At 38.3% G+C, this 26,505-nt stretch overlaps 2 protein-coding genes across 2 annotated transcripts in view; both read left to right on the top strand.

Annotated features, from left to right (window-relative positions):
- ND-B17.2 (NADH dehydrogenase (ubiquinone) B17.2 subunit) overlaps positions 1–26,505 on the top strand; it is a 95,925-nt gene that overhangs the window by 30,117 nt on the left and 39,303 nt on the right. The gene's annotated exons all lie outside the window — the stretch shown is intronic.
- On the top strand, positions 3,712–5,979 carry LOC108056567 (WD repeat-containing protein 82). The gene is made up of 2 exons (XM_017140385.3): positions 3,712–4,010; positions 4,974–5,979. Exons 1-2 carry the CDS (start codon positions 3,756–3,758, stop codon positions 5,901–5,903), a joined length of 1,185 nt encoding a protein of 394 aa, XP_016995874.2. The 5' UTR covers positions 3,712–3,755; the 3' UTR covers positions 5,904–5,979.

Below are 26,505 nucleotides of genomic sequence, written 5' to 3'. Positions count from 1 at the left end.
CAAGTGTATTTCTAAACGTTTCCACCAACACACATACATGAAAAGTCCTGTGCATATTTGAGATATTGTGTTTGAACTTTGGCTTTGGTTTTCAACTGACTTCGCCTCCTGGTGTATGTGAACTGCAATTGTTGTTGCTGCCAACTTGACAAACGCACAGTCGCCAGGATTTACCGACACTCCCAGCCGTCCAGAGTGCCAGGATCCCAGGGTCCTGGAAATTGAAAAATTTGCACAAATTTTTAGCTGTGCTGCCACTTTGAACCTTTATCCCGGGTCCCGAGGGCCCCAGCTCGTAATAAACTCGACTCCCCATTCCCAATACTGTTCCATCACCATCCCCATCCCCGAATATCATGTGCTTGTAAAATTTATGCTCTCTTAAGGAATTCATTCAAAAAACTTGACAACAAATTGCACTTTGCGCTTGACAACAAATATCCATTGGACCGGATTTTCGATTTGTTACCTACATGGCGCAATTAAATTGCTGGCCAACATAGATTTATAATTCAATTTTTTTCTCCTGGTTTTTGACACCAGTTTCGTTTCGATGAGACACGTGCATGTTGGAAATTTTGAATCTATTTTTGTGAACAATTAAATGGCGAATTCGTGTTATGCAAATGGCCAGGGAACGTGCCTAAAATTGCAATTAGTGCAATGGCAGTCGCCGAATGGCGCATAAAATATCAGTAAACAGAGCTTTTGGCTAACAGAAATCCTGTCTGGCCGACAGCCAAATGGATATTTGTCGCAAGGATAATCGAAAGGCGGCAATTAATGGCCAGCAGTTTGGTTTTGGAACTTCCTGTTCTCCCCTTCTATGTGTGTGTGGTGCTATGATAAGGCCACCGAGGACAGTAATCCCTGCCAGGCGAATTTTGTGACGATTGTGGCTAGTGGGTGACTGTGATATCCAGTTTCATGCCCTTTAATGTTCCAATTTCATGTTTGAAATTTACTCCTGGCGATTTCTAGGAAAAATTTAGTTTTGGATAGGCTGCGTTTAGAGAGGATAGATGTTGACGTTACACTTATTTTTGGTTCCCTTTTCAAAGTGCAGTTGGTCTTCATGGATCCGTAAGAAGAAAATAAAAATATTTAGGAAAAGAGTTGACAGCTCTAAGAGATCGTTGAATTTAAATGGATAATTTGAACTTTTTGTTGTTCTTAATACCCTCTGGTCGCTCTAATTCCCATCATGTTATTGCAAAATCTGAAATATTTAAAATTTGTTGCGCGAAAAACGTACAAGAAAGCATATTTATATTAGAGTTGTTTAGCTGAGTAACGGGTTTTTAATAGTTAGGGCTCTCCTCCTCTCTTCTTTTTTAACTTAAGTGTTGGACAAAAAGTCGTATTAAATATATTTCTTATTAATAAGTTATTATTATGCCCATAGGTTCGATGTCACCTCTTTAATGATTTCCATTCTTTACAAAAAACAATAATCGTAATTGATATTATTAATACCATTTTGATCGAAAACAATTATGACCCGTGCCATTGGAATGGATAATAATGGTAATTCGAAATTGTTTCTGTTTAAATAAATTTAATTTAATTGGACAAACGCAAAGCCGCAAATGCGCAAATTGCGAGGCAATTTTTTGTTCGCTTTCTTCTTTTTTTTTTGCTGAGCACCTGGGATCAATGGAAATACCTGTGGCAGTGGGAGAAAGCTAATATGGCAAATTAATTACAAATAATTCGCCCATGGGCGTCCATGTTTTGTGTTTGTTGTTGCGGACTGATTTTTAATTTATGCGCACCGCAGTTGATTTTCACATAAAATCCGATTCCAAAAGCCTCGCAAATCCACCGCAACTTAAAAGCTTAAAACGCCGCGCCAGCAATGACTGCTTGGGTCTGGGACTGCTATCCTGCTATCCTGCTCACCAGCCCTTTGGTCCTGCCAGCATCCAACATCCTGTGGCTCGGTGCCAAATCCCCGACCAAGGCTTATAAATTTTAATTAAAATGCGACGCCAGATGGGAGTGAGCACTGCGTGTCCTCGCGGCGCTTATTTCCGCTTACATTACAATTACATTTGCCTTTCGGGGGTCGCAAGTCGCATCCGCCATCCTGGCCAGGGTCATCGAGTTACAGTCCATTCCGACCACAATCACCTGCTGGTGGTGAAGGTGGTGGCTATTGATATGGCCAGGTGCTAAGCCCGAGGTCACTGCACAAATCCGCATTTTGACGAGCAACCTGTCATTCAAGGACTCTCGCCGAGCTACGTCAATTAAGTTCTGTTGCGTCTGCTTTAGAAGTAAAGATTTCATATAAGGACAAATCTATTAGGGTATAAGAAAAAACTAAGTTGAGCCAAAGCTCTCTAGGTTTTGGTTGTAGGGGTATATTAGAACAAATTTGTTGTTGCATTCTTTTTAAATACCCGTTAATTTTCACACGATTGAAAATATCCCCCGTGGATCCTCGCATGATAAATGGTTAATTAATTAATTTATTAATCATAAATGCAATTCCTAAAATATAGTAATTGGAATATTATTCTTTATATTATTATTCTTAAAAGTTATCAAAAAATTATTTAAAAAATTGTCTAAATAATATTAAAAATTTATCTATCTAATCTACTACCTAAAAATAAATGGTAAATTATAAAGATGTTAAAAGTAAAATCATCTTCTTCAACAACTCTGCATTAATGCAGTGATTAAATTTTCTTAAAAAACTTTTCATTTTCTTCAAGTTAAATCGCCAAGCTATAGAGAGAGTTCCGTTGGCCCGGCTAAAAGTTCACTTTCTACTCTTGGTATTTCCCTCAATTATTACTGCCAAAAATGTTTGCCCACTCGACAGCTGCTGCCTAGACTCTGAGTTTTTGGGTTTTTCCGGGGTGGCGGGGAAAAAAACATAGGAGGAGTGCGGGGTCCTGCGCTGCACTAATGACGCAAATCGGCCTAAATAACAAGTTGCTGGCATTTGGTCAACAAGTGGAGATTGAAGGAGCCGATGGCAAGCTGCGTTGCCAACTCAGCAGACTGTTTTTTCTTCAATTTCCACTAGCCACCATTCAACGCCCACCACTCAACACCCACTATCCCAACCACCCACCGCCCCTAATGAGACGCAATGATGAGGAACAAGGCTATCTGGGACTTGGTCGCGAAATGGAAATTAAAATGCATCCCCAGCTGCGCCAGTGGGCGGTCCGCTGGGCGTGGCAGGCGGTTCAACACTTGATTTAATCAACTTGATCCGGGGCAAATTCAAATCAGTTTGCTTTAAATTTTAAGACGGTCGCTGGAAAATAGTGTTGGTTAAATTTGTAAGGAAATCAGTTAAATTTCAATGACGAGAGAAAAATTAAACTCAAACTGTTTGTACTGTTTGTACTTTAAGAAAAAAGATTTTAAAAATATTTAAAATATTAGACATATTAGTTATTTAAATATTTAAAATATTAGACAAATTACTTATTTTATGTCATTAAAAAAATATGTAAAATCATTAAATTTATTATAATTGTTAAATTTTACATTTTTTATATCTTTTTTGTTATTATTTAATTTAAGTTTTTGTTTTTATTACATATCGTGAAAATTTTAAATTAAATAATTAAATCTTTGGTGTTCATCGTTTTTGTTTTTATTAGTGCCCCTACCTTTGTTTAGTGTTTTAGTGTTTTATTATCTTAATAAGTAATCTAGTTACCAGTGCCTTTAATGTCACATTTCATTGGGTAGCATTATTTGCATACTGAACAGATATTACAAAAGAAATGTCTATCAGGTTGAATGACGATGCCATGCGGCAGTTCCGGGTGGCCAAGGTGTTCCAGGAGACGGACGAGCACAAGGTCTCGCTGGACTTCTCTCCGGACGGACGTCGCCTGCTGGCCTGCGACCACTCCGCCCTTTCGATCTTCAGCAGCACTCGGCAGACGGAGCTCTGCCAGGTGCACATGCACCACTACCTTCCCGAGGTGGCCTGCTTCACCCAGCGGGACACTCGCGCCCTGCACTCCACCTCAAAGGTAAGGGGCTTCAAAGGAAAGTTCGGTAAGGGGGGCGCTAAAATACACAAAGCCAAAAGCACAAAGAGGTCTTGGTTTGGTGGAGAAGGGTTTGAGAGAGTGTACGCCTTTCGCTTTAAGAAATTAACAAAATTTTATGTCTGTCCTTGCAGAGGGTAAGGTATTTAAATTTAATTGTAGAATATTTTCATATAAGATTTAAAAATATGGGAAAGGGTTCTCAGGAAAATCCCTGAAAGAAGAAATTTAAAAGTATTACTTACAAATTATGACAGATGACATACAATTTAGAATGGATTTACTTAAATAAATTGAATTTCAAAACAAAAGAAAGGGTTCTCAGCAAAACTGATGTAATATTATTAAATTATATGATTTGTTAAGTTTGCTATGTTTAGCAAAGTATACAAAATCTGAAGAGATTGCGAAAGTATGATTTATATAAGTAAGCAATTCTTAAGAAACCTAGAAATATTTAAGAAAATATTTTTAAAGGAAAGATACAATTCGGAAATATTTAAAATTAGAATTGATAAGTCGGGAATATATATAACCTTTTTGGCCGTATCTCTTTTCTTCGTATAAATAAATAAGTACTATTTTAACATATAATAAATATCAAATATCTTGGGAAATATTAAAGAAAATTTTAAAAGGGAAATTAAAAATCGATACCTGTAGATATATTTAGATAAAACCTTAGTTTAGTGTAAGAATATATTTAGGGTGTTCAATTGCATTGCAAACGTTGTAAAGTGTAAAAGTGTAAGGCAGTTCCAACAACAATTTCTATACAAAATAGTTTTCAAAAGTAGGCCGTGAAAACTTTTTTGTATAGAAATTGTTGTTGGAATTGATTTACACTTTTACACTTTACAAAGTTTTCAACGCAATTGAACACCCTAAATATCTTTTAAAACTATTTTATTTGTATACATATCTATTAAAATCCCTCTCCCCCAGTATGACTTTGCCATCCGTTGCCTGGACCTCGAGACGCGTCACTGTGTCCGCGTTTTCAGCGGTCACTCGCAGAGTGTCCATCGCTTGGCCTCGCAGCCGGGAAACGAGAACGTATTCGTCAGCGCGGGACGGGATGATCAGGTTTACGTGTGGGACTTTCGCTGCTCCACGCACACGCATCACCTGAAGAAACTTCGGCAACCGCTGTGCGCCTTTGATCCTGCCGGCTTGGTCCTGGCCACCAGTACGGATACGGAACGCATCGAGATCCACGATGTGCGGATGTTGGGCGGGCAGCCGTGCCAGAAGTTCGTATACCAGGTGAACGACAAGGCCAAGTGGACCCAGCTGCAGTTTGCGCCGAATGGAAAGACGATGCTCTTGAGCACGGATCACTCCTGGTTGTTCAGCGTTTCGGCCTTCGATGGCTCCTTTCAGCAGTCCTTTACGGGCTATGGAAATCACCTGAGGCAGCCTCTGGATGCCACCTACACACCAGATTCTCAGTTTATTCTCTCAGGAGCGGATGAGGGCAGGATTCACATTTGGCGCGCCAGCGATGGTTATCCCGTGGCCGTTCTCAAGGGCAACAATGTGGGTCCTGTGCGCTGCCTGCGCTTCAATCCGCGGGCCACGATGTTTGTGAGCGCCGACTTGCTCATCGCCTTCTGGATGCCCATGGCCAATGGGGTTTACGATTGGGTGGAGCGCTTGGCGCCGGGGGAAACAGTGTCCTTTAAGGACGAGGAGGAGGTTGAGAAGGAGGAGCAGCCCAAGGTCATTCGCATGCCCGAACCCAAAGTGGATATGGCGTTGATAAGGAAGAGGTTGAAAAGGAAATCATCTACCAGCCAACTTCCCTTAGTGGATCTCACCAAAATACCCGATAAAAAGAAGACTTTGGAAGATGGTGAAATAGAGGATGATTGAGATTTGTAGAGATCCATAGATTCTTACTGTAAAATAAATGCAAGGGTTATCAATAAAGGAGTTCTTGCCCAAAAGTTCGCAGACCAACTCCCAGCTGGAGACCCACCACCCAAACTTCCTGGACAGTCCTTATGCTTTTGAGACACACAAATTGTTGAGTTTTGCCAGCAAATTGCACAGCTGGCTGCGTTCGACTTCGAAAAGGAGTCGGTGGAGTGCAAACTTTGGCCAACTTCTTTGGCCTCTGAGTCTGTATGTACGAGCTCCTCTGACAAGCGTTTCATTTAGTTTCTGTGGTCATAAAAAGAATTCCCACTCTTTTAATATTTATGAAATCTTTGGACGAAAAGCCCCCGAAAAGAACACACAAATTGCTGTTGAACTTTCTAAACTTGTAACTCCAATTGAATATGTGGATGGGCGCTTTTCGTCTCGAAAACTTTTCTTTGACGTTGCCAAGTTTTGAATGCGCCTCATCATGAAAATGCACAAATAGCAAGTAATACTTAAGTTGACCTAATATAAGGCTAGGAGCATGTGCAGGTTTATTATTTAGATTTAGACAAATTAAGAAAAAAAATGTGTGTGTGCCGACCAGTGTTGTAGTGTTTGTGTGGCGGCAGAGGTCGGGCAGAGCCATTTGCAACGGGGCTAAAAAATCTGGAAATTAACCTTAACCTTAATAAAAGGCAGACAATCTCAAAGAGAAAGAAATCGGTATTGCATGGTAAAAACGATATGCGTATAAATATCAGAAATTTGCCATGAGTATATCGATTTAATCCTGTTTTGTTATTTCTGTGTATTTACTGCTTGCGTATCATTTTAATTACTCTTAAAGGCATTTACAATTTCATGATGCCATGGCAATATTCGGAGGCATATTTAACGGCTGAAATCTTCAATGTTGAATCAAAGTTTAACGGTAAGTGTGCAGCTGCCAGGCACTCGAAAAGTCAACAAACTGACTAAATACACTCCTGTTGAAGGAGTTTTGGGTGTTGCAGCAGGGCAAACAGCAAACAGCAGGCAGGAACAATAACGATGGCAGCCGAGAACCTCTCATTATGCTAATTAAGTACAAAAGTTGGAAACAGTAGCAGAAACTGAGACTGAAACTAGGCAAACATAAATTAACGCATGCGACAAATGTGCGGGAGAAAGGATTAAGTTTGGAGTCCCTGGGAATTCGGGGAGGGGAAGGGGGCAGAGCGTGCAAAGCGGAAACGGAAGTCGCCGTGTCGCCATTTTGATTTGCATGGACATTGCCATTAGTGAGCCAGAGAACCCTAACGAGCATCCTTTGAAGCGCGTAAATGGCTTTTTCATCTCGCCGAAAGCGGCGAAAGGAGAAATTAATTAAAAAGGTGGGCACGAAATATAAAAAGAAACGAGCCGGGCGCGTGACTAAATTGTAAAACAAATCCCAAATGGCCATGGACACATAGTCGCGTCCTTTTTCGCCCCATCCTCCAGATTCCCAGATTCCCGCTTTTCTACATCCACGCACCACAAATTCCTTTTCCCACGACGGGCTTTTCGTCCATTGACGCAAGAATATTTAATGCGTTCGGTAATAAAAGCGGATTTCGTTGGCCCCAAACACTAATCTTGTTTTGGGGCAATCGAATTGGAAAAACGACTTCTAGAGATGAGCAATTAGGATTCGGGTGTGACACGGGTTTTCAGAAAATATAAATTTAATTTATATTATTATTACTATTAAAATCACTTATTTATACAGGGTTAAAAATTGGGTAAAAATCGATTTTAAAGCCCCAAGTACCATAGCTTTTAATTTATCGATATTTTCGATATTTTGACAATATTGATTCGATAATATCGAAGTTTTCATGGAAAACCACAAAATAAATATCGAGAAATACCAAATTGTCGATATTTTTTCAAGCTAGTTGTCTTTATTTTACTCAATGCATACTTTTAGACACCTTCAGAAATTATGTTAGAAACATTTTTCTGAAAATATTTATTACTTCCCTCACGCTCTCATCTCTAGTTTCAGTTAAGCCAGGATTGCCCTACTATTTCGTCCCTTTTTATGAACTAAAAAAAACGAGAAAAACTTTTGGCGAGTTAAAATTATTGAGGAATTTGATGTACTCCAGAGGCAATCGGCTTGCATGCATCGGCCATCAACCAAAATGGGAACCAACAAGTTTGCCTCGAACAGGCACATGATTTAAAGTCTGATTTCTTGTTATTATAAGGAATCAATTTGACCCCAATACCTGGGTTCTATGGGTGACTACAAGTTGAGTCCTGGGGCGCAAACTTTTAAATTACTCAACGGGCACTTTCAATAATGGCAAGGTCCTGTGTACTTCTACCTACCTACTAGCCTGCCCAGTGAGGGGAAAAACTTTGGCCAACTGCCGCACAAAATTTACTCCTTCAGTCGACATTGACTTGCCCGCTTTTCCTTCGCCCACTTCCCTGTTTTCCCATCCGCGCTTTCGACCAAAGTTGTGTTAAAGTTTTTCCCTTCTTTTTTGTTCGCAGGACGCGAGGCAGGATGTCTATTTCCGCCGTTGGCGTAAAAATAACAATCGACTTGCAGTTTGAATACATTCCCAGGCCCCCAGATTTGTTATTTTCCGCTTTTCCTCTTTTTTTTGTGTTATTTTTATAAGACGGCGGGATTAAGTGGATTTTTAAGTGGCAGCAGGAAAAGTGGCCACGGGCTACGGATTAGGCCGACTGTCCCGGGCGACACAATTACATGCACGTTGTTTCCCCCTCGAAAGCGTTTGACTCTTGTCAGAAGTGGACTTTACCATTGGCCCGAAACAGCACGTGCTAATGGTTGGGGTTCCTGCGATGAAGTATTCCCCTGGAAGACCCATATCGCAGAGGAAGGATATGATCCTGGGGTAGTTAGAAGTACGCACCTCATTTGTATCACATCCTCTCACAGCCTTAAAGTTGTAGTTTGCCGAAAGAAAGAAATCAGATAATTTTCCAATTATAATTATAATTATCATACACCTCATAATAAAGTATGTAGATTAGAATTGATTTTTAATGATTTAATATTATAATCATTTTTGTAAATAAATAAAAAATATTAAATATTCTTGAGGTCACTAAATGTTTAAATGATTTTCATGATGACTTTGTTTATTTTCTTTCAGGCTAAAGATAAATTAAAGTATATAATTACATTATATATATATTATATATTTGTTTTATTTTTTTGGATGATTTTATACAATTTTGTTAAGGAATCTTCTATTTCCTAGATGTTCTGAGTTCTCTTGGCTATTTTGCAAACCCCATTTACCAAATCTTCTCTGATGTTTTTTCTTTTTCATGTAAATCTCAGCTTGTCTTGCCAATCAATCCCGAAATATATTTACATAAACTGAACATGGTGAATCCCATTTGGCTGCCCGAGGCGATGGCAAAGAGAACTCAGTTCGGTCAATACGCATCATTGGTTGATCCCTTTTGAAACTGTAATACTACCCCCATCTGGGGGCATAAAAGTGACGACACTGCAACCGTTTTTGAGTTGGCTGTGGGTTCAATTTGCCCCGTGATTGCCTCAAATTAACCGACCATTCGGTTCACCCTTTTGAATGCGAGTGTGGGTCCAAATTGTGAGGACAATTGCGACGATTTGGCAATTGTCCATTCTGGACAGTCTGTCCTTTCGTTCTTCTGCCTCCAACGCTGTCAGCCAGTTGTCAGTCACTCAATCGGGCATTCAATCAAGCACTTTTCATACAAACACTCGGCTAAAAGTTGCGGACCCGGGAACCCTAAACTTTGATTTGCAATTTTGACACGCCGCTTAAATTGGAATTTTTGCTTTCAGCTTTGTGAATTGGCCATTCGACGTCCTGGAAACGCTGGGCCATACAAATAAGTAGAGATGACGTAAAGTGAACTAGTTAAATGATCAAGTAAAAACATTAATTTTAAAAATTTACATGAAACTTCAAAAAATATTTTTAAGTTAAAATTTTTTTTTTGAGCTTTTTTAAAAATGAAAATAAAATAACCACTCTAAAATATTGTATTGTGTGCTTCTGGCAAACTTGACAATTATGATATGGAATTTAATTTTGTAATGCCTATATTTCTTTCTTATGAACTAGGTCGTGCTTTTCAGCACCGTGTAAGCCCCAACTGGTTCATGAACTGCTTTGACCAACTCCAATGCCAAAAGGCATTTGTGCTCTGTTGATTCGCTTTTAAGTGACGCTTTTGGCCTTTAACAGGCAAACTCGCGGCTAGGAGTTTTGTTTTTTGTGCGTTCACTGCTGCATCATGGAGGACGAAAAGGGAATGGGGAAAGCAGAAGGGCCTCCTGTACAGCTCAAAGGATTTTGCAGGACTAGAGATTACACAGAAAGGAATATTGGTTTTATTTAGGAAAATGAAATATAAGAATATAAAATATAACAAATATTTATACTATATTATTATTTTTATTAACAGAGTATCGTATCCAACAAGGAAGTTTTAAAATAGTGACTTATAAATAAATAGACTGCAAAATTAAGCTAATCTATTTAATCTGTGGACTTTTCTTATTGCTTTGTGCCTTTTGATAGTTCTCTTTATATATTAGATATTTTTTCCGTGTAAGAACCTGGCCCGAAGCGTTGGAGGCTCGCAGAGCATTGCCATCGTCATCGGTATCGCCTCGCCATCGCAGTTGCAATCAGCTTAACAGTAACTAGAAAATAAATTGCATTCGATTTTGTTGTTACGGCTGCTCTGCCACTGTGTTCTCCTCGCTGCTCCCGCTTTTTGTGTGTGCTTCTCCCGGTTCTGGCCTTATCTGCTGGTTTTGGCCAGTTTTGAAGGGGACTGGGCTTTGGCCAAATGCGTGATTGGCCAGCGCGGAAAACAGACGCAAACAAAGCCCGCCGGAGAAGAGACGATCCAGCAAAACTGCCAGCTAAGTGAAAAATGCGCTTTGGGTAACAAAACAACACAACGTGGCCAGCGATAAAAAAAAACAAAAAACAAGAAGGAAATGCGGAAAAGCGAAGGGATTTCTGCTTTTGTTTTCTTTTCGCAGGCTTTTAATGCGATTTTTTCCCTCGCGGTGATGCAGTGATTTTACCCGGCTTCGGTGGGCCAAACGGGTAACAAATGTTGCCGCATTAAATAATGCCAGAAAGTATTTTTTAATTGAATTCTGCTTTCGCTTCATGCTGCGGTTTTTGCCGCTCTAAGTGCATTTATCACACCGGACAGCTATTGATATTGACGATGTTCTGGCCATTACATTATGGCCATTAATTATTTAGACCTTCTATCGTTTCTTAAATTTTTGTTTAGTTTTGGTAATTGTTTTAATTTTGAAAAATATGAAGGGTTAATACCTGAAACTCTTAGAAAAGTTTTTAGATGCGGTTCTCAGAATTTTTATAAAATATTTATATATTATATTCCGAATAAATTCTTATCGTTTTTAGTTTTAATTTTTAAAAATATTATAACATATTTTTTTCATTTCGTCTAAATTCTTATATCTGTATCTATAAAATATAAATCACGCATTCACCTTTAACAATTAGGAGTGCCCATAAAAATCCATGAAAAATATATCCTTGCCCCAACTTTTTTTTATTTTTCGTGTTTTTGCCACCGCTTTAATGGCCCACTAGAGAGAGAGCATTTGTTGGTCACTTTGGATTTGAAACTCTTTGAAATTTGCTTTTTGGCAGCGTTGTCAGTGCCCTCCGCCCTGCCATTAAAAACAGACAAGGGTGAGTGTTGCAGAATAAATCAAATTTTATTACCTAAGCGACAATTATTTTGACCGCAGAAATGAAAGCGAGTGGCAAGCGAATGGCGAAGGTTTTGGCTTTGTTTTACATAAATAAATTCAAAGCTACAAGTGACGCCCACGAGCCCGTCATGATATATGCGCCCACACCCACCCACTTTCCGTTTCAGTTTGCAATTGGAACAACGCTGCGTATGAGTTATTTTAATTACAATAATGGCTTGTCAATTACCAGACAGGCTGACACAGTGTCAGTTTTTGGCCGTTGCGACATCCATCTCCCCCAGCTCTAATTAATTACTCCCGGAAAATGTCATTAATTTTGGTTAGAAAAAATAAACACAAACAGGGGATTCGACTTAATACAATTAATTACTGGGTGTATCGTTTGTTCTTTAATGGAAATAACTGTGTAGCAATTTAAAATATTTTAATTAAAGCTTGCGTAAGCTAATTAAAGGAATCCATGGAGCACAGATATATGTAGAGAATAAATAGGCGGGCTTAAGTGGGCGTGGAGCTGTGGAGGCGTGACAGGCGCACACGCAACCAGTTTTTAAGCCTTATTTGTTAACTTTAATGCTCGCAGCTTACAGCGGACCAGAAAATGGCTAGTGAAGTAAATGAAGGCGATTGTGGGCGTGGCCGCAAGGGGAGAATAGTGTGGGTAGTGTATGCACTGAGAAAAAAATATTATAATATTAAAAATATTATATTCGATTTATTACTACTATTTAGGTACAAATTAACAGTAATATTAAAAAAATTTGTTTCCTGCCCTTAAATATTTACATTTTATTTTTCTCTGTGTATACATGCGTGGTTTGTTTGTTGTGCGCGGCAAATAAAGTGAGCTTGGTCCTGTGCACAAAAGGCAAAGGCAGGCATAATATTCAGATACTCTGTGGAAGGAGGTGTGGATTAAATGGAAAAAAAGGGTGTCGGGGGGTTTGGGGGCAGCAAAGTGGGCGTTGCGACTCGACACAAAGAGGTAAAAATATTAGAAGCTCGGCAAGCTTTGCCAAACATGCCATATTCAATTAGATTTGAATTAAAAAATTGTAAATTGTATTGTATTTTTCAACTTATTAAATTTTATAAAATTAATATTTTCTTTTATGAATTTTCTTCAAAAAAAGGCCACTCTCAAATCCCATGAAGTTTAAAAATCAATGGAAATACACAGAAGGGAATATTATATTTTTAACTTATTACATTTTATTAAATTGTTATTTACTTTTATAAATTTTCATTATAAAAAGCCCACTTGGATTTCCCCGAAACTTTCTCATTTAATCTATTTAAAATGAAAATCACGTCGCAAATTCCGCAATCAAGGTGACGATGTCAACTTTATTAGGCATAAGCCACATGTGAGCCCCCTTCTCAGGCAACCATACTTTTGGAAAATACTTCCCCAATCAATCCTGACAGCTGCTTAAAGTTTTCCCCAGCTTTTTGTACATCCCCCAGCTGAATACACATATTTTATTTAATGTTTGCCTTTGCTTTCGCCTTGCCAACGCACAAGTGTGAGTGCGTGTGTATGTGGCTTTGTTTATTTTTACTGTCAGTTGTCAATTATTTTTATTGGCAGGTATTATTTTGTGTACACATTTGTATGCAAATTGTCAAGCACACGCAAGTGGAAGGAGTCGCAAGTGGGCTAAAAAGCGAGGGCTTATGGCATTTATAAATTGCGCCATCAGAGTTATGTTTGTGTTGGTGTGTGTACGTGGTGTCCTGAATACGAGAGTGTGTTTTGTATCGGTATGTGTGTGCTTTGTGGGAGCGTCTAAACTTGCATGTCATTGCCGCTTAATTTGTTTGCTCGGTTTCTGTTTGTCGTTCGCCGCTGCTGTTGGCACACAGATTTTGCGGCGGGTAAACTAGTGGGTGGGTGCGTCAAATAAAAACTTTATGATTTAATCCTGCAGCGGAAAAGCGTGTGCCGCACTTTGGAGAGGATAAATAGATGGGGGTTACCATTGAAATTGTTTGAAAATAAGATCGCACAATCACGTAGTGTTTTTAAAGCACTTTTATAACTGCCCCCAAACTATGAAATATTTAATTATATTTTTTTTTGATGGATTTCCATTAAAATAGTCAGTCAAATGTTCAACAGAAATTTTCAGCGTTTGAAATTCACTTTTAAAACTGCCGAAAAGCAGGCAACAATTAGTTTTAAGTCTGAAAGTTTAAGTTTCTTTGTTTCTCTGCCTACTTTTAGACAATTAGCAATTTTGAAAATTATATTATTTTTTAAAAAATTAGTGTTGTAAAATTTTTTAGAAACGGCTTTCCTTTGAAAAAACAAACCGTGCTTTGAAAAACCCCCAAAAAAATTCCTAAATGTCCATAGCTCCATGATCTCCACCCCTGAATTCCCCTGAAGCGCAGCTGTCTTTCACTGTTGATGGCGACTTCATTAATGCAGGCGCAGCTCTTGAGTGGCAGCTTCGGGCACACGGCGTTTTGCACTCAACCCTTCACGCAACCACTCGCCCATCACCCAACCACCCAGCCCACCCACTCACTATCGAACCACGCAACAAATGCATATCCACTGTAGGCAGGGGGAGGAAGGCATTGCATCGGCATCGATTCCGATTGCCAGTGGCAAACAATTTGCAATGCAACAGGAAACAATTGAATTTGCATAAAACACATGACCATCGTCAGTTCGCCGGTTCAGTTCTGCACTTGCCAGCACTTCACTCATCGGAACCCTGTGCCATTTCATGGACTCCTATTACATGCACAGTGGGACTTTTGGGGTAGGGGGTCCATTCAAAGGATGAGGAAAAGCGACTGTTGCTCGGCAAGGACTCGCCACCGGATGCCTGATGGCTTCTTAATGAGCCGCGCTGCCCGAAACTCGAAACTTGAAAGGGTCAGCAGTAAGCCACTGGGAACAGCTGGCTCTAATGTCGATTGGTTGCACAGTGGGTGGGATTTGTGAATTGAAATTAAATTAAATTGAAACAATAAATGAAAAATAAAATAAATACACAGTTAGGAGAGGTATGCTAATATCACTAGGGCTATGAAATCATGTTGAAATGTGTTTAAAGGTATTTTATTATTATTATTTTTTTTAATTAAGATTATATTTCAACATTTCCACTGTGCCCAGCTTATAGCCGCTGCCTTTTCTTTTCATTTTCCAATATTTTTCAGTCACGCACGGACCGCGTAATTTTTGCACTCAACTTTCCATTTTCGCCGCCCAACCCTCGAGGTCATTCTGCTGATGTCATTTTCATTATTTGTACGTAAAAACGATTTTACGGATTTACTTTCAACTTGGCGCGCTGTTCCCGCCAATTGGCCGCTGGCAATTCCAATGCAAATTGCGAATTTTGAGCTGTCAAATTAAATTACATCGACAAGTCAAAGAGGACGCCAGCCGACAAAACAATTGGCCAACAACAAAGTGCAAATCATTTTCCGAACAGTAACAACAAAGCGGGGATTTCCTGTGAATGAAATTCGAGCTTGAGTTTTTCCGCAGGGAGGGGGCGAAATTTCCTCCGCTTTTGCTTATGAAAAAACCGCTGAATGATATCTCAATCTGCAGTTCTGGAGTTCCCGTTGTTTCCCCGGGAGACCTGAGCGGTTAATTAGCATTTCAGATGATTTATGTGGACTGGGGCGTTGGGCCTGTGAAAGATGTTTTCCCCAGTGTGGGAGTGTGTGATAAGAAAATATGCTTAGCGTTTTGTCGGAACCAAATTGCGTCCGTTGGCACAAAAGTTAATGTCCTGTAACGACTCCGAAAAGGGTTCTTTGGGCTCATTCATTTTGGGCCAATGTTGTTGTGGCCCATTTAACACTATAAAATTATTATCGTGCATATTCGAAGGGCTCGCCAGTGAGAAGAGAAAAGAATACAATTTAGGAACCCAAAAAAAAAAAGGTTAACCAAAAGGCGAAGGGGAAACCATTAGCATAAATTCCCGAAGAAGGGCTAATATTGTGGGCGGGTCTGTCTGACTTTTTATCAAGTTGTCGCCGCAATAAAAACGTTTAGTAATTATCGGGGAAAATAAAAAATGACTCAAAATAAAGAGCGAAGGCAACTCCTCAATGTGTGAGCTTGTCGATAAGCGAGAAACTCACACCCATGACGCACTAACGTCTAGTAATATAGTTATCAAACGGGTTGCGTGTGTGCGTTTTCCAGCACGCTAGTTCGCCCTCATGTTCGTCTAACTCTTTCGATAAGTTAAAACGACAAAAATGTTCAAATTGTACACTCTAAGAAAAGTGTCACTTCGAAATAAAACTATAGAAAGACATGTAATTTAGATTGCCACAAAAATAACTTTAGTTTTGTTAACATTAATAAAGGTGTCTAAAAGTATGCAACAATAAATTGTAAAGGCAAAAGCCCTAAGAATTTCAGGTTCTTCTTTTCGCGGCTTAGTTTTTGGCAGCTATAAAAAAGATTGTAAATTTTATTAGTTTTTTATCCTAAATATTTAAAGTTTTTCAATTACGTAATGTGAAAGTGATCAATACTTTTTCGAGTGCCTTGAGTACAGAGAGATGGAGGACGAAGGAAGCATAGGAAAGAGAACTTTACAAAATTGTCTGGCAAGGCAAAGTTGTCAAGGGTTGATGTCCTCGCACGCACACACGTGCCCAAACACACATTCACCCACACACTCACACTCGCACACGCCTACAATTGCCAGAAGGTGTTCGATTTTCTTGTTAGCGGCAGGTTTTTCAAATTGCCAAGCGACAATATCCATCTACTGTGGGTGGGAAAATGGGAAAGTGGCAAGTGGCGGCAGGAAGTGGAAGTTAGGAAGTAAAATGGGGATATGTAGAAGGAGTCTGATGAATAGAGGGCGAAATGCCTGGAGAATGGGTCGCCGTCTGACACCTCGGGCCTCATAACGAACCAATTGAGTGCAATTTCAGAATATTATTACGTATACGTAGTGTGCGCCTCTGTGCGCCTTGTGGTTTGCGGGAATAGTTGACAACTTTATGGTCGCTTGACTCGCCTAATGAGTTTTCCAGCAAATTTTAATTGAATTGCGGTGCACGGAGAGTGGGGATACAATATATGTGAAAAGGTATTCAGAAAGTTCGAATTTAAAATTTGCTTGTAAAATTGCCTGTCAAGAAAATACTTGCCAGATCAATAATTTTATGAAACGAGTTCCACTATTAATTTTTAAATATAAAAAGAGCTAATAAATTATCAAAATGTGTATTTTATTATGATTAGAAATATAATGGTATGCTAATAAATATTAATAATGAGGTTTTCAGGCTAGAAGAGATTAATAATAAATGGGTCATTAAACTATGCGGTTATTATTTATCTAACATGACTATCTTTTTTTAGAATCAATAAGGCATTTAAAAATCTAAATATTCTAGATTTATTATTTGAATAATAGCTAACGTTTTTAACATAATTTTAAACTGGTACATAATTTTATCCCTATTCCTTTCAACAAACCGATTGAATTTCGGGATGCCAGTATCCCATCTTCGGTTTAAGGCGCAGCACGTTTCCAGCTGATATTGAAAGGCATTAGCCTGGCTTTAACGAAATGTCCTTCTTGGTTTTCTTCTTCCGTTGTCATTTTGTGGCATACCTTGCGGCGCCAGCAGGAAAATGCTTTGCGGTCTGTAAGCGCGGTTCCTGGCTGCTCCTGCCGTTGACATTGCTGACGTGCCTGGAGTTGTGAGCTGTGGTGCTGCGAGCTTCGAGCTGCGAGCGGTAAATAAACAAATAAATGTTTAGCCAAGGAGACCAGCGCCTGTCTGCTCGCCTGTGTTTACACCCCGCTGCATTAATGCGGCAGGATATGGAGGATGTTGTCCTCCAGGATCTGATTTAGAATGCAAAAGAGAAAGCGAAAGCACAAAAACTTTTGCAGTCATAACTTGTTGAGCATTGGTCCACGCTGATTTCAATTTAGATAGAGTTTAGATGGTTGAAAACTTTGGGCCAGGCCTTATAACGTTTAAATACATTTAAGATATTTTTAAAAACCATTTAAAACATTTAAGGGTTTTTAAAGAAATTGGCTTTTAATATTTTAAAGAAATAGGCAAATTGATATGCTGGCAATCGGTATTTTTAAATTAAAATAATTTTCTTTGCCAATTAATATTCAATTATTATTTATTTCGGTTAGATTAAATATTCAAAAATGCTAATAAATATTGCATAAGCCATTGCATTTAATATTATTCAATTAAAATAAGAATAATTATTATCGATTGCCTATTAGTTGCCTAAAGTTATAAAGCTTAATTATTCATAAAGCTAAATGTAAATGAAAGCATTTCAATCAAAGCCAATTCATCAAATTTATATGTTCAAAGTGTTTAAGCATAAATATTTAAATGAACTGAGTTTTGCATACTTTTGATTTCCAGCTGCGCTAATTCCCACACAAAAATTAATTTAATTACGCAATTTCCATGCCATTTATTGATAAAATGCGCATTTATATTATGAATTCATTTTTGTGTCCATTTCAATTGGCCCCGTTTAATTTGTAATAATTTCTGTTTGACTAGCTGAAAATCAATAAACATAAAATCGCGTTTATTGAAAGTGAAAAATGTTTATTTCCATTCGATTCAATTCATAATTTCAATTATTTTTACGCACTTGCGGAGTATTTTTCGCTAAAATTACGGGTTTTGCAGTTGGAGTTTGAGGTTGACTACATAATGAAAATGATTTGTGGGCCAGAATCGGTGTTTGTCTGCGTTTATGGCCCAGAACTGTGTGCCATTTGCATAATAAATGGCAGAGTCGGTATGAAATAAATTACAAAAAGTCCAAAGGGCAGGCAGGCTGAGGTTTTTGGTGAAAATCCAGCTAGAATAAACCAGATCAGGTAACCGCAAATTACGTATACGACACGTGCAACCGAAAAAGAGACCAAAAACCAGCTAAAACACAGAGAAAAACAGACAACAGATTAGCCAACACAAAATGACAATTCATGTTGGCCATGTAGCTGTTGACTCGGTTTTCATTTGCGATTACAGCCCTCCGCACAGGAAGCTCACTTGAAAAGTCATTAAAAAATATGACAAATTATATGCGGAGAGCGAGCTGCAGGGCAACTTTGCTGCGTGGCAATAAACTAAAGTTAGCAGCTTAACAAAACAATAAATGAAGTTGGCAAATGCGATTGTTGTGCCTCAAACAGAAAGTGCAAAAAAAAAAAATGGGAAAAGACGAGGACAGTCGGTACAAAAGGCGAGCGGGAAAACTTTTCCCTCGGGAAAAGCGGAGAGAAAAGTTCGGAGACAGCGAGAGGTGGCTACAAATTTGCTCCTCAAATTGCTTTCACGCTTCTTGTATTTAAGTTTCAAGTTGTGTGCTTGTGTGCGGGCTTTCCTTTTCCATTTCGCCTTTCCTATTGACTTTTCTCTTTTGTGCAAAACAATTTGTGTTGCCTAGTTTTCGGGGGCAATTAGTGGGCGACAGCGTGCAACAGGTGCCTCTGCTCATTGCGAATTCATTGCACAGTCACCAGTTACAGGATTCAAGACAAAAACGCCAACGCATATGGCGGAGGAAGTGGTAAAAGGGGGCGAATTGTGATTTCCCTGATGATGGCGGGCCATCAAGGTTGCATACGTATTCATGTCAGGCAGCTCGGCTCATAGAAATGCATGGAAAAGTCAAATCTATTTGATGGTGGCAGTGAAAGTTAAAATAGTCAACCTATGTATGGAAAATAAGGAAGCTTTTTTTTGAGATTTTATTTAAAGCAAATCATAGAAGACAACAGGTGCAGAAATTTATTCATTTTTTTATTTATAATGTAATATTGAAAAGCCAGTAGTTGAATTAAATTACTAATATATTTTTAGGCTTGAAATATATTTTTATTCATAATTTTATAAATACTCGTAAGTAATGAAATGTAAACAAATATTACGTGATAAGTCAATCTTGAAAGGTAAAACTAGAAAGTTTTTTTTTTTCTAATTTTATTTAATGCAATCAAAGTAGACAAGTGCAGAAATTTAATATAATATATACATTTTTATTATTTTTATTTATTTTTTATTTAAAATGTTATATATTTATATTTATGTTATATCTTTATAAATATAAAAAAATTACATATAATTTCTAACTTATTTTTTTTCTATGCTCTTTTTTGTTAAAGTAAAATCTAAAATACTCTTACTAACGCCTTAAGCAGAAATTTTGTAACTTAACTTTTATAAAAGCAGGCCAATCAGCCATCATCTTTAGTTACAGATTCACTAGCATTCTTTTTCGATTAGGACGCAATTCAAACTTTTTGTCCGCCAATAATATCTGAATATTGTATCTTTATCTGCGACATTCGCACCCATTCTCCACAGAACTCTGTCGCAATTCCGGCAAAATCAACTGAGTGGCACAAGGAAGCGAAACTTTTCCAGCTACAAATTGCCATACTCTTGGCTCTGGCTTATGGCCAAGCTGGGGAAACCATAAAGAGGAGAAGGCTGGGCCGGGCTGGGAAAACTGGATGGAAAAGCGATGGCCAAAAGTCGTGCTGCCATTCCATGTGGCATTTTAGTGGCCATTGCCAAGCAATTTATGCAATGTTTGCTTGCCGAGCACGAATTGCAGCATTGAGATTTGCAGTTCGATTCGATGTTCGAGCAGCTGCAACTCCTCCTGCTAAATGCTAAAAATTGGCCAAAATGCAAATGCTAAGCGGTAATTAAAGTGCAGATGGAGCAACTAAACGAACTTATTGCGGCGTAATAATTTCTCAATTAAATTTTACGGTCTGCCCTGGAAAAGAACACCCAAAATGGGCCAATTTATTGATAGTAATTGGAAAATTATGCACAAAGGCGTGCCAAAGTGGCAGAGCAAGAGCGCCCGGTGCAACCTGCCATCGATGGTAATGTGAGCCACATGTGAATCGTAGTTACGGATACCCAGAAATCGAGATCCCCCCCTTATATCCCCTCCCCCATGCAGCCAAAGCAGCAGCTCATTTTTAGCCGGAAATGAACTAGAAATGTAGCCGAAAAGCAGCCGCCAGTGGCAGAGCGACTCTTGTGGTAAATCGGAAAATAGTTGCCCAGTGCCGCCGCCCGATGGAAACCCGCAGAAGGCCCACCACACCGAAGGACCCGCCAGCAAGGACTGTGGACTGTGAGTTGGGGCAAAGTGAAATTAAATTAAATTTCCGCTTAACCCATTTCTTCCTTTAACTGCTATTTGAGACAGCATTTTGAAATTGGAGTTACCATGGGAATATGGAAATTAATAGATATTTTCTACATTCTATACGTTCATTAAACGAAGAAAATATTTATGAATTTGGAACCTTATAGCTTAAATTTTAAAGCAATTATTTTTTTTTTTAATCTTTTAAGTAATAAGTAGTACCTAGGTTCTTTCCAATAAATGTATAATTTAATATAGTTTCAAGAATTGAAATCAATTTTTTATTTTGTTATTTTTGCATTTTTATATTTATTTTGTTATTTTTTTTTTTAAATTTGGACTACAAAAAAATAAATATGATATAAGTATTACCTATACTATAAACAAATATTAGGATTTCAAATTTGATATATTTTTATTGAACAAAGTTTCTCCAATAAAGTGTTAAGTTAAGCTGAAGCAAAACCATTAAGATTTCCCCCAGATTATTAAACTTTAATGCTGCCAAATAGCCACCGCATTCATATTTAATTAGCGAGAACTAAAATGTATTTGTGAAAGGGATTTTGTAATTTTCTTTTTTGCCCCACCACCGATGTGGTTCTTTCGCTTCTTTCCCCAAAAAGTCGTGAGAGCGTGACAATCGTAATGAAAAACTGATGTCAAAACAAACACACACATGTGAAAAGGTGGGGGGCCAAAATCGGGAGCTGGAATGAAATAGTGTCGAGTTTTTGCCAGCCTTGTGTTTTATGCAAATTCTTTTCGCTCACCTCAGCTCAACGGAGTTTGCTGTTTGGACAGGTGGAAAAGGGGGAGGAGGAGGCGTGGCCGGGGGTGGGGCTTAGCAAAGAACACACAGCTTTGAAGTGCAGAATAAATAAAATGAATGAGCTGCCGAGTGTTGTGAGTGCATAATGTAGTAAGCGGCGACGAACGAACGAAGGTTGAGGGAACATATTTTAAATGGTCTTTAAATGTCAACCAGCTCCAAGTTGAAAGTATTCCTGTCCACCTATGGTTTATAATAACTAATGGATGTTTCTTTTCTTTAAATACGAAGAAAATGGTTTGTAGATTAAAACTTAAAAACATATTTTTATAAATACATAAATATTTGTAAAAAAAAATATTATATATAGGTTTGTATGATGATAACAAAAATTGGTTAAAGAAAATTAGTATATATTTATTTTGTAGAAATGTTTTTTACATGTTTTATTATTTTTTAATTTTAAAAGAGAACTTTGTTTTTTATTTATTGCACCTAATCATGTGAACAATAGTGTTACTGGGTTTCTAATAAAATAGGTTCACACACCACGTGTAGAAATCATCAAAATACTTTACCAAAAACAAATTGATGGATGCCCTGCCAGCCGGAAGAGTCGCAGAGAATTTTTAGAAAACAATTGCAAATGTGGAAACAGAGTGCCGAAGCAATTGTCACCAATGTCTGGGCAATATGCCAACCGATGCTGGCCATAAATCAATGTCAATCGAATGCCGCCAGTCGTGCATCAATCAGGCCCAAAGTCAATCAAAAAATTGTAAACTTTTGCCAAGGCCCCCCATCCCCAGAGGGGGAAAACATTTTTGTGGTAGCTGTAGCAGTAAGAGCAGGAAAATGTCTCATTAGAGTGAGTTGTTACAGTTTCCATTTCCGTTTCCGTTTTTGGCCAGCGCATAAATCATATTTATTAGAGAAAATGCTGTCGACTATGTGTCGATTATGTGCCACAAATCAAAAACGCACAAATAACACACATTTTGAGAGGCCCCGAGAACAAAGGGAAGACTTTCTGTGATGTTCGGGGGCCATAAATAAAATTTCGCCATGCAAAACCAATTCGATGTGAGGGGCCAATTGCTCGAAAGGGCAGGAAGTGATTGATTTATGCCCGCCTGTTGATCGAAAACCCCTTTGGCCGCAATTTGGGTTTACGTTTTTTGATACGCAAAGCCAAACCAAATGTTTTATTGATGATGTGCCACGCAGGCGGCAATTGTCGGATCCTTTTTGGGGCCCCCTGTTTTCCACAATTTAGCTGAATTTTGTTAGATGGTTGGTTGGATGGTGTGGATTGTTCGATGGCTTTTTGCCGGCTCATTGCCCTGGTAATTGATACGCTTCGCCTGATATTTTAGTCACGTCCCCTAACTAACTTTGCCAAACAATTAGTTTCAGTTCTTTTCCGCGCTGAAAGTTTTCCTAAAGTTTTTCCCGGCTTTTTCGTTCAAGATTTTCCAGCTGCAGGCTGTTGCTTATCACAATCCTCTGCTGCTGTTGGAGCTGCTGCCTCTCCAAGCTGCTCGACAATGAACTTTTGCGAGTGACAGTTAAGTTTCCCGATCGCCGGACAAGGGCTACGCACATGTCGCTCCAGGGAGTGAAAAATCGCACTGCTAAATCCTAAAAGGGACAACGATAGATAGCGGATAAAACGGGTTAGCCTGTAACAGGAGTAGATGGCAAATGGCAAGGGAAATGGGAGGAGTTAAAAAAAGTTTTGATAAAAAATAGATGAAACAAGAATATTGCCGAATTTTTGTAAATCAACAACAATTTTAGAATGATAGTTGGGGTTTGTATGGGTTTTATTATTATTAATATATATTTCTAACTTTATTGTATATTTTTTATTTTAAATGTAGGCTTGTTATTATTATTGTAAGGTATTTATTTTGGACTATTTTCGGGATTTTATTTTTGTTTTGATTTAAAATGTAGGTAAATTCCCCTGAGTATATTTATTCAAATTTTCTATTTCCCCTTCAAAATTCAAGGCTTAGATAAATCTATCATATAAATATGTACCAAATATTCACGTCCATTTTATTGTTCACCTTTCTATGATAATGCGATTGCTCAAAATGAAAGCACTCCAACTCCATCATCACAGTGTATCGGGTATTGGGTAAATCCTCTGCACATTTGTACCAGAAAGAAGCACGGAAAGCAACAAAACAAAAGCAACAGTTTGCAACCGTTCTCGTTCAGCCATTCAAGTGGCGATTTTCTCTGTTTTCCTGCACTGCAGTGTGTTCGGTGTTTTCCCTGCTTAAGCTAAGAGTGTATAAATATTCTATATACATGTCCGGGGCAATCCGCTTAACTGTAACTGGGTCTTGGGGCTCGAGCACAAATTGCATTAGGCGACCCTCGATATGGTCTCTACCTCCCTTTCTTTTTTATTTTTAGTTTTATTTCCTAGAACTGCGGAAACCCTTAGCTGCTTCATTGAATTCGCGAGCGCAGAAAGCGTGCATTTATTTGCCATTTTTCAAATGGAACTTTGCGCAGAGTTTATTGAAAACTACACTCAGTATAATTGAATGGCTGAATGGCGAAGAGGACTTTAAAGTGTAGAGGAATACCATTTCAAAGTCAAATTGTATGCGTGTGGCAAAGTTTCTGGGCCTCAAAGGCAAAAAGTTGGCCGCGTGTTTTCGTTTTTCACACCAAAACCCGTTAAAAATTATAATCCTAGAGGAGGGGAGCCTACCATGATTATGCCATAAAAACAAAAGTCACTGAGAGCCTGCAAAATGGCCAACTTTTTTGCTCAGCACTTAGTTTTCAATTATGAAAATTTGCCTTACGCCAAGTGAAATATTGATTTTGGCTTTCTCGCCCCATCACCCCCTTCCACGAAAATTGATTCCCTCGCCGAGCTTTCTCTCTCAATTACTTAATTGCACGGCCAGCCAAAGGACGAAGGACACTCTCAAGCAGATTAAACAATTCCTTTCTGCGCTTAATTAAGGATGCACAGAGCAGTGCAGCTAAGTGACTGTTGAATGGCTGGATCTGGATAGGGATAGGGATAGGGATAGGGATCCTCCCTTGAATCCCCAGAGAGATACTCATTTACCACTCCTTCTGCCTTTTGCCCCGATTCGATTAGTGACAGTTGAGCTGCACGGAAAACCCATTCAAACTGTCCAAATGCATTCCACCGAAGATGAGTAGTTTTTTCTAGCTTATTGTTCGACTTTTTCAACGAGCTGCGCCTTTTGTCCATATGGCAGCAAGTCATGCGTTAATTCTTTTAGCTGAGCAAATATAATGCGTTCACTTAAGCAAACTAATCACTGACAAAGTGCAGTTTAAAGTACAGAAAATAGAGTAAGGAAAATATTTAAATTAAATATAAAAGTATATTTAATTTCATTTATTTTTAAAAAATTATAGTATTTATTTCTGATTTTTTATAATTTGCTGAGGTAATTTCTAGATACCAATATTGATTTATGGGCAAAAGTGAAGCTCTTATTGCCCTTAGCTAGCTGAAAGAAATGTAGAAAAAGTAATCACAGCAAGGTACTTAAAGAAACCCAAGATAAATTAAAATTCAGCCAAATGTTAATCCCTTACTCAATTGATTTCCCCAAGGCAGCCACAACATTTGCGCTAATGAAGTGTTTAAGGAAATTAAGAGTACGCATACGCCGTGTTTCCCACGCACAGTCACCGCCCACATGCCAGCTCGCATTACGTATACGCAATGTGTGTTTGGGAGATTTTTGGGGTTGGTAACGAAAATAAACAGAAGACGAAAATTTTTAAATAAACATTTCCATATCTTTGCCTTGTACTTTATCTGCTAACCAAGGGACAAAGGCCAAAGGGGGCGGGGCCAAGGGAAGGGGGGCGGAAGGAAAGAACAACGAACAAACGAGGGCGGGAAAAAAATATAAATGTGAAATAGGGAAAACAAGTTAACGCTGATTGCACAAAGCCGGCGGATTTGTAGACGGCTGCACAGTCAACGACTTGGTCCCCCCGCACTTTTACCTTTTCCCCTTTGCCCCACAGAACAAAACAGGAAAAGTTAAGCAAAACACGAAATTAAGAATGGAGAGAACCCGACTTTCCAAGCAGTATGTGCCGAATCTGTGTGTGTGTGTATCCGTGGGTATCTGTAGATATAAAGGATACATTAACCAAATTAGCGCGGCAAAGCATTCAACCAAAGCTGGGGCTTTCATTGGCATGCACTGGGAAAATGATTATGTTAATTCTATAAAACTCTATGATACCAAAATAAAATAATATTGTCCAAAATCTTTCAACTTAATTAACGTAAGCTGTATTCATATTATCAATGATTTTTTGTTAAATTTTAAATTAATAACTAATTCATTTATTAATTTAAAATATTATATTCTCACTAATCTTTTATATTTCTTAATTTACAAATAAGTATTTCTCTAAATAATTTTTATTTAGGGCTAGTACTCAACCCAACAAAAAGTCGTCCAAAACAAAAACTTCATATGAAACAAAATTTTTTGACGTTGTTTTTCATATGAAGTTTTTTGTTTTGGACGACTTTTTGTTGGGTTGAGTACTAAGCCGTAATAGGAAAATTCTACAAGGAATAAAGTTTTGATTGTTTAATTTTTGTTACTTATTTAATAATGTTTCCAAATATTTTAACTTAATTAATACAAACTGTACAACATTTTATTATATATATTTTCTATGTATTTTGTTGTTGGGTATTTTAATCGATTTACTTGCAATGTAATTAATTTTCTTATTTATTCAAGTGTACACAATACCTTCCATTGAGAATCTAAAATTTGCCCCTGGCAAATCATTGCGGGAACAGGAAGACAGAACTCAGCTCAAGCACTCAACACTCTTC

Source organism: Drosophila takahashii, chromosome 2L (assembly GCF_030179915.1).
Source record: "Drosophila takahashii strain IR98-3 E-12201 chromosome 2L, DtakHiC1v2, whole genome shotgun sequence".
Lineage (NCBI taxonomy): Eukaryota > Metazoa > Arthropoda > Insecta > Diptera > Drosophilidae > Drosophila > Drosophila takahashii.
This window is presented reverse-complemented; position numbering and strand designations above follow the sequence as displayed.

What these genes read in the sequence shown, in the direction of transcription:
- LOC108056567 (XM_017140385.3), top strand. Translation starts at nt 3,756, where the DNA reads ATGTCTATCAGGTTGAATGACGATGCCATGCGGCAGTTCCGGGTGGCC. An exon ending in CCCTGCACTCCACCTCAAAG is followed by an intron (nt 4,011 to 4,973) that starts GTAAGGGGCTTC and finishes CCTCTCCCCCAG; the next exon opens with TATGACTTTGCCATCCGTTG.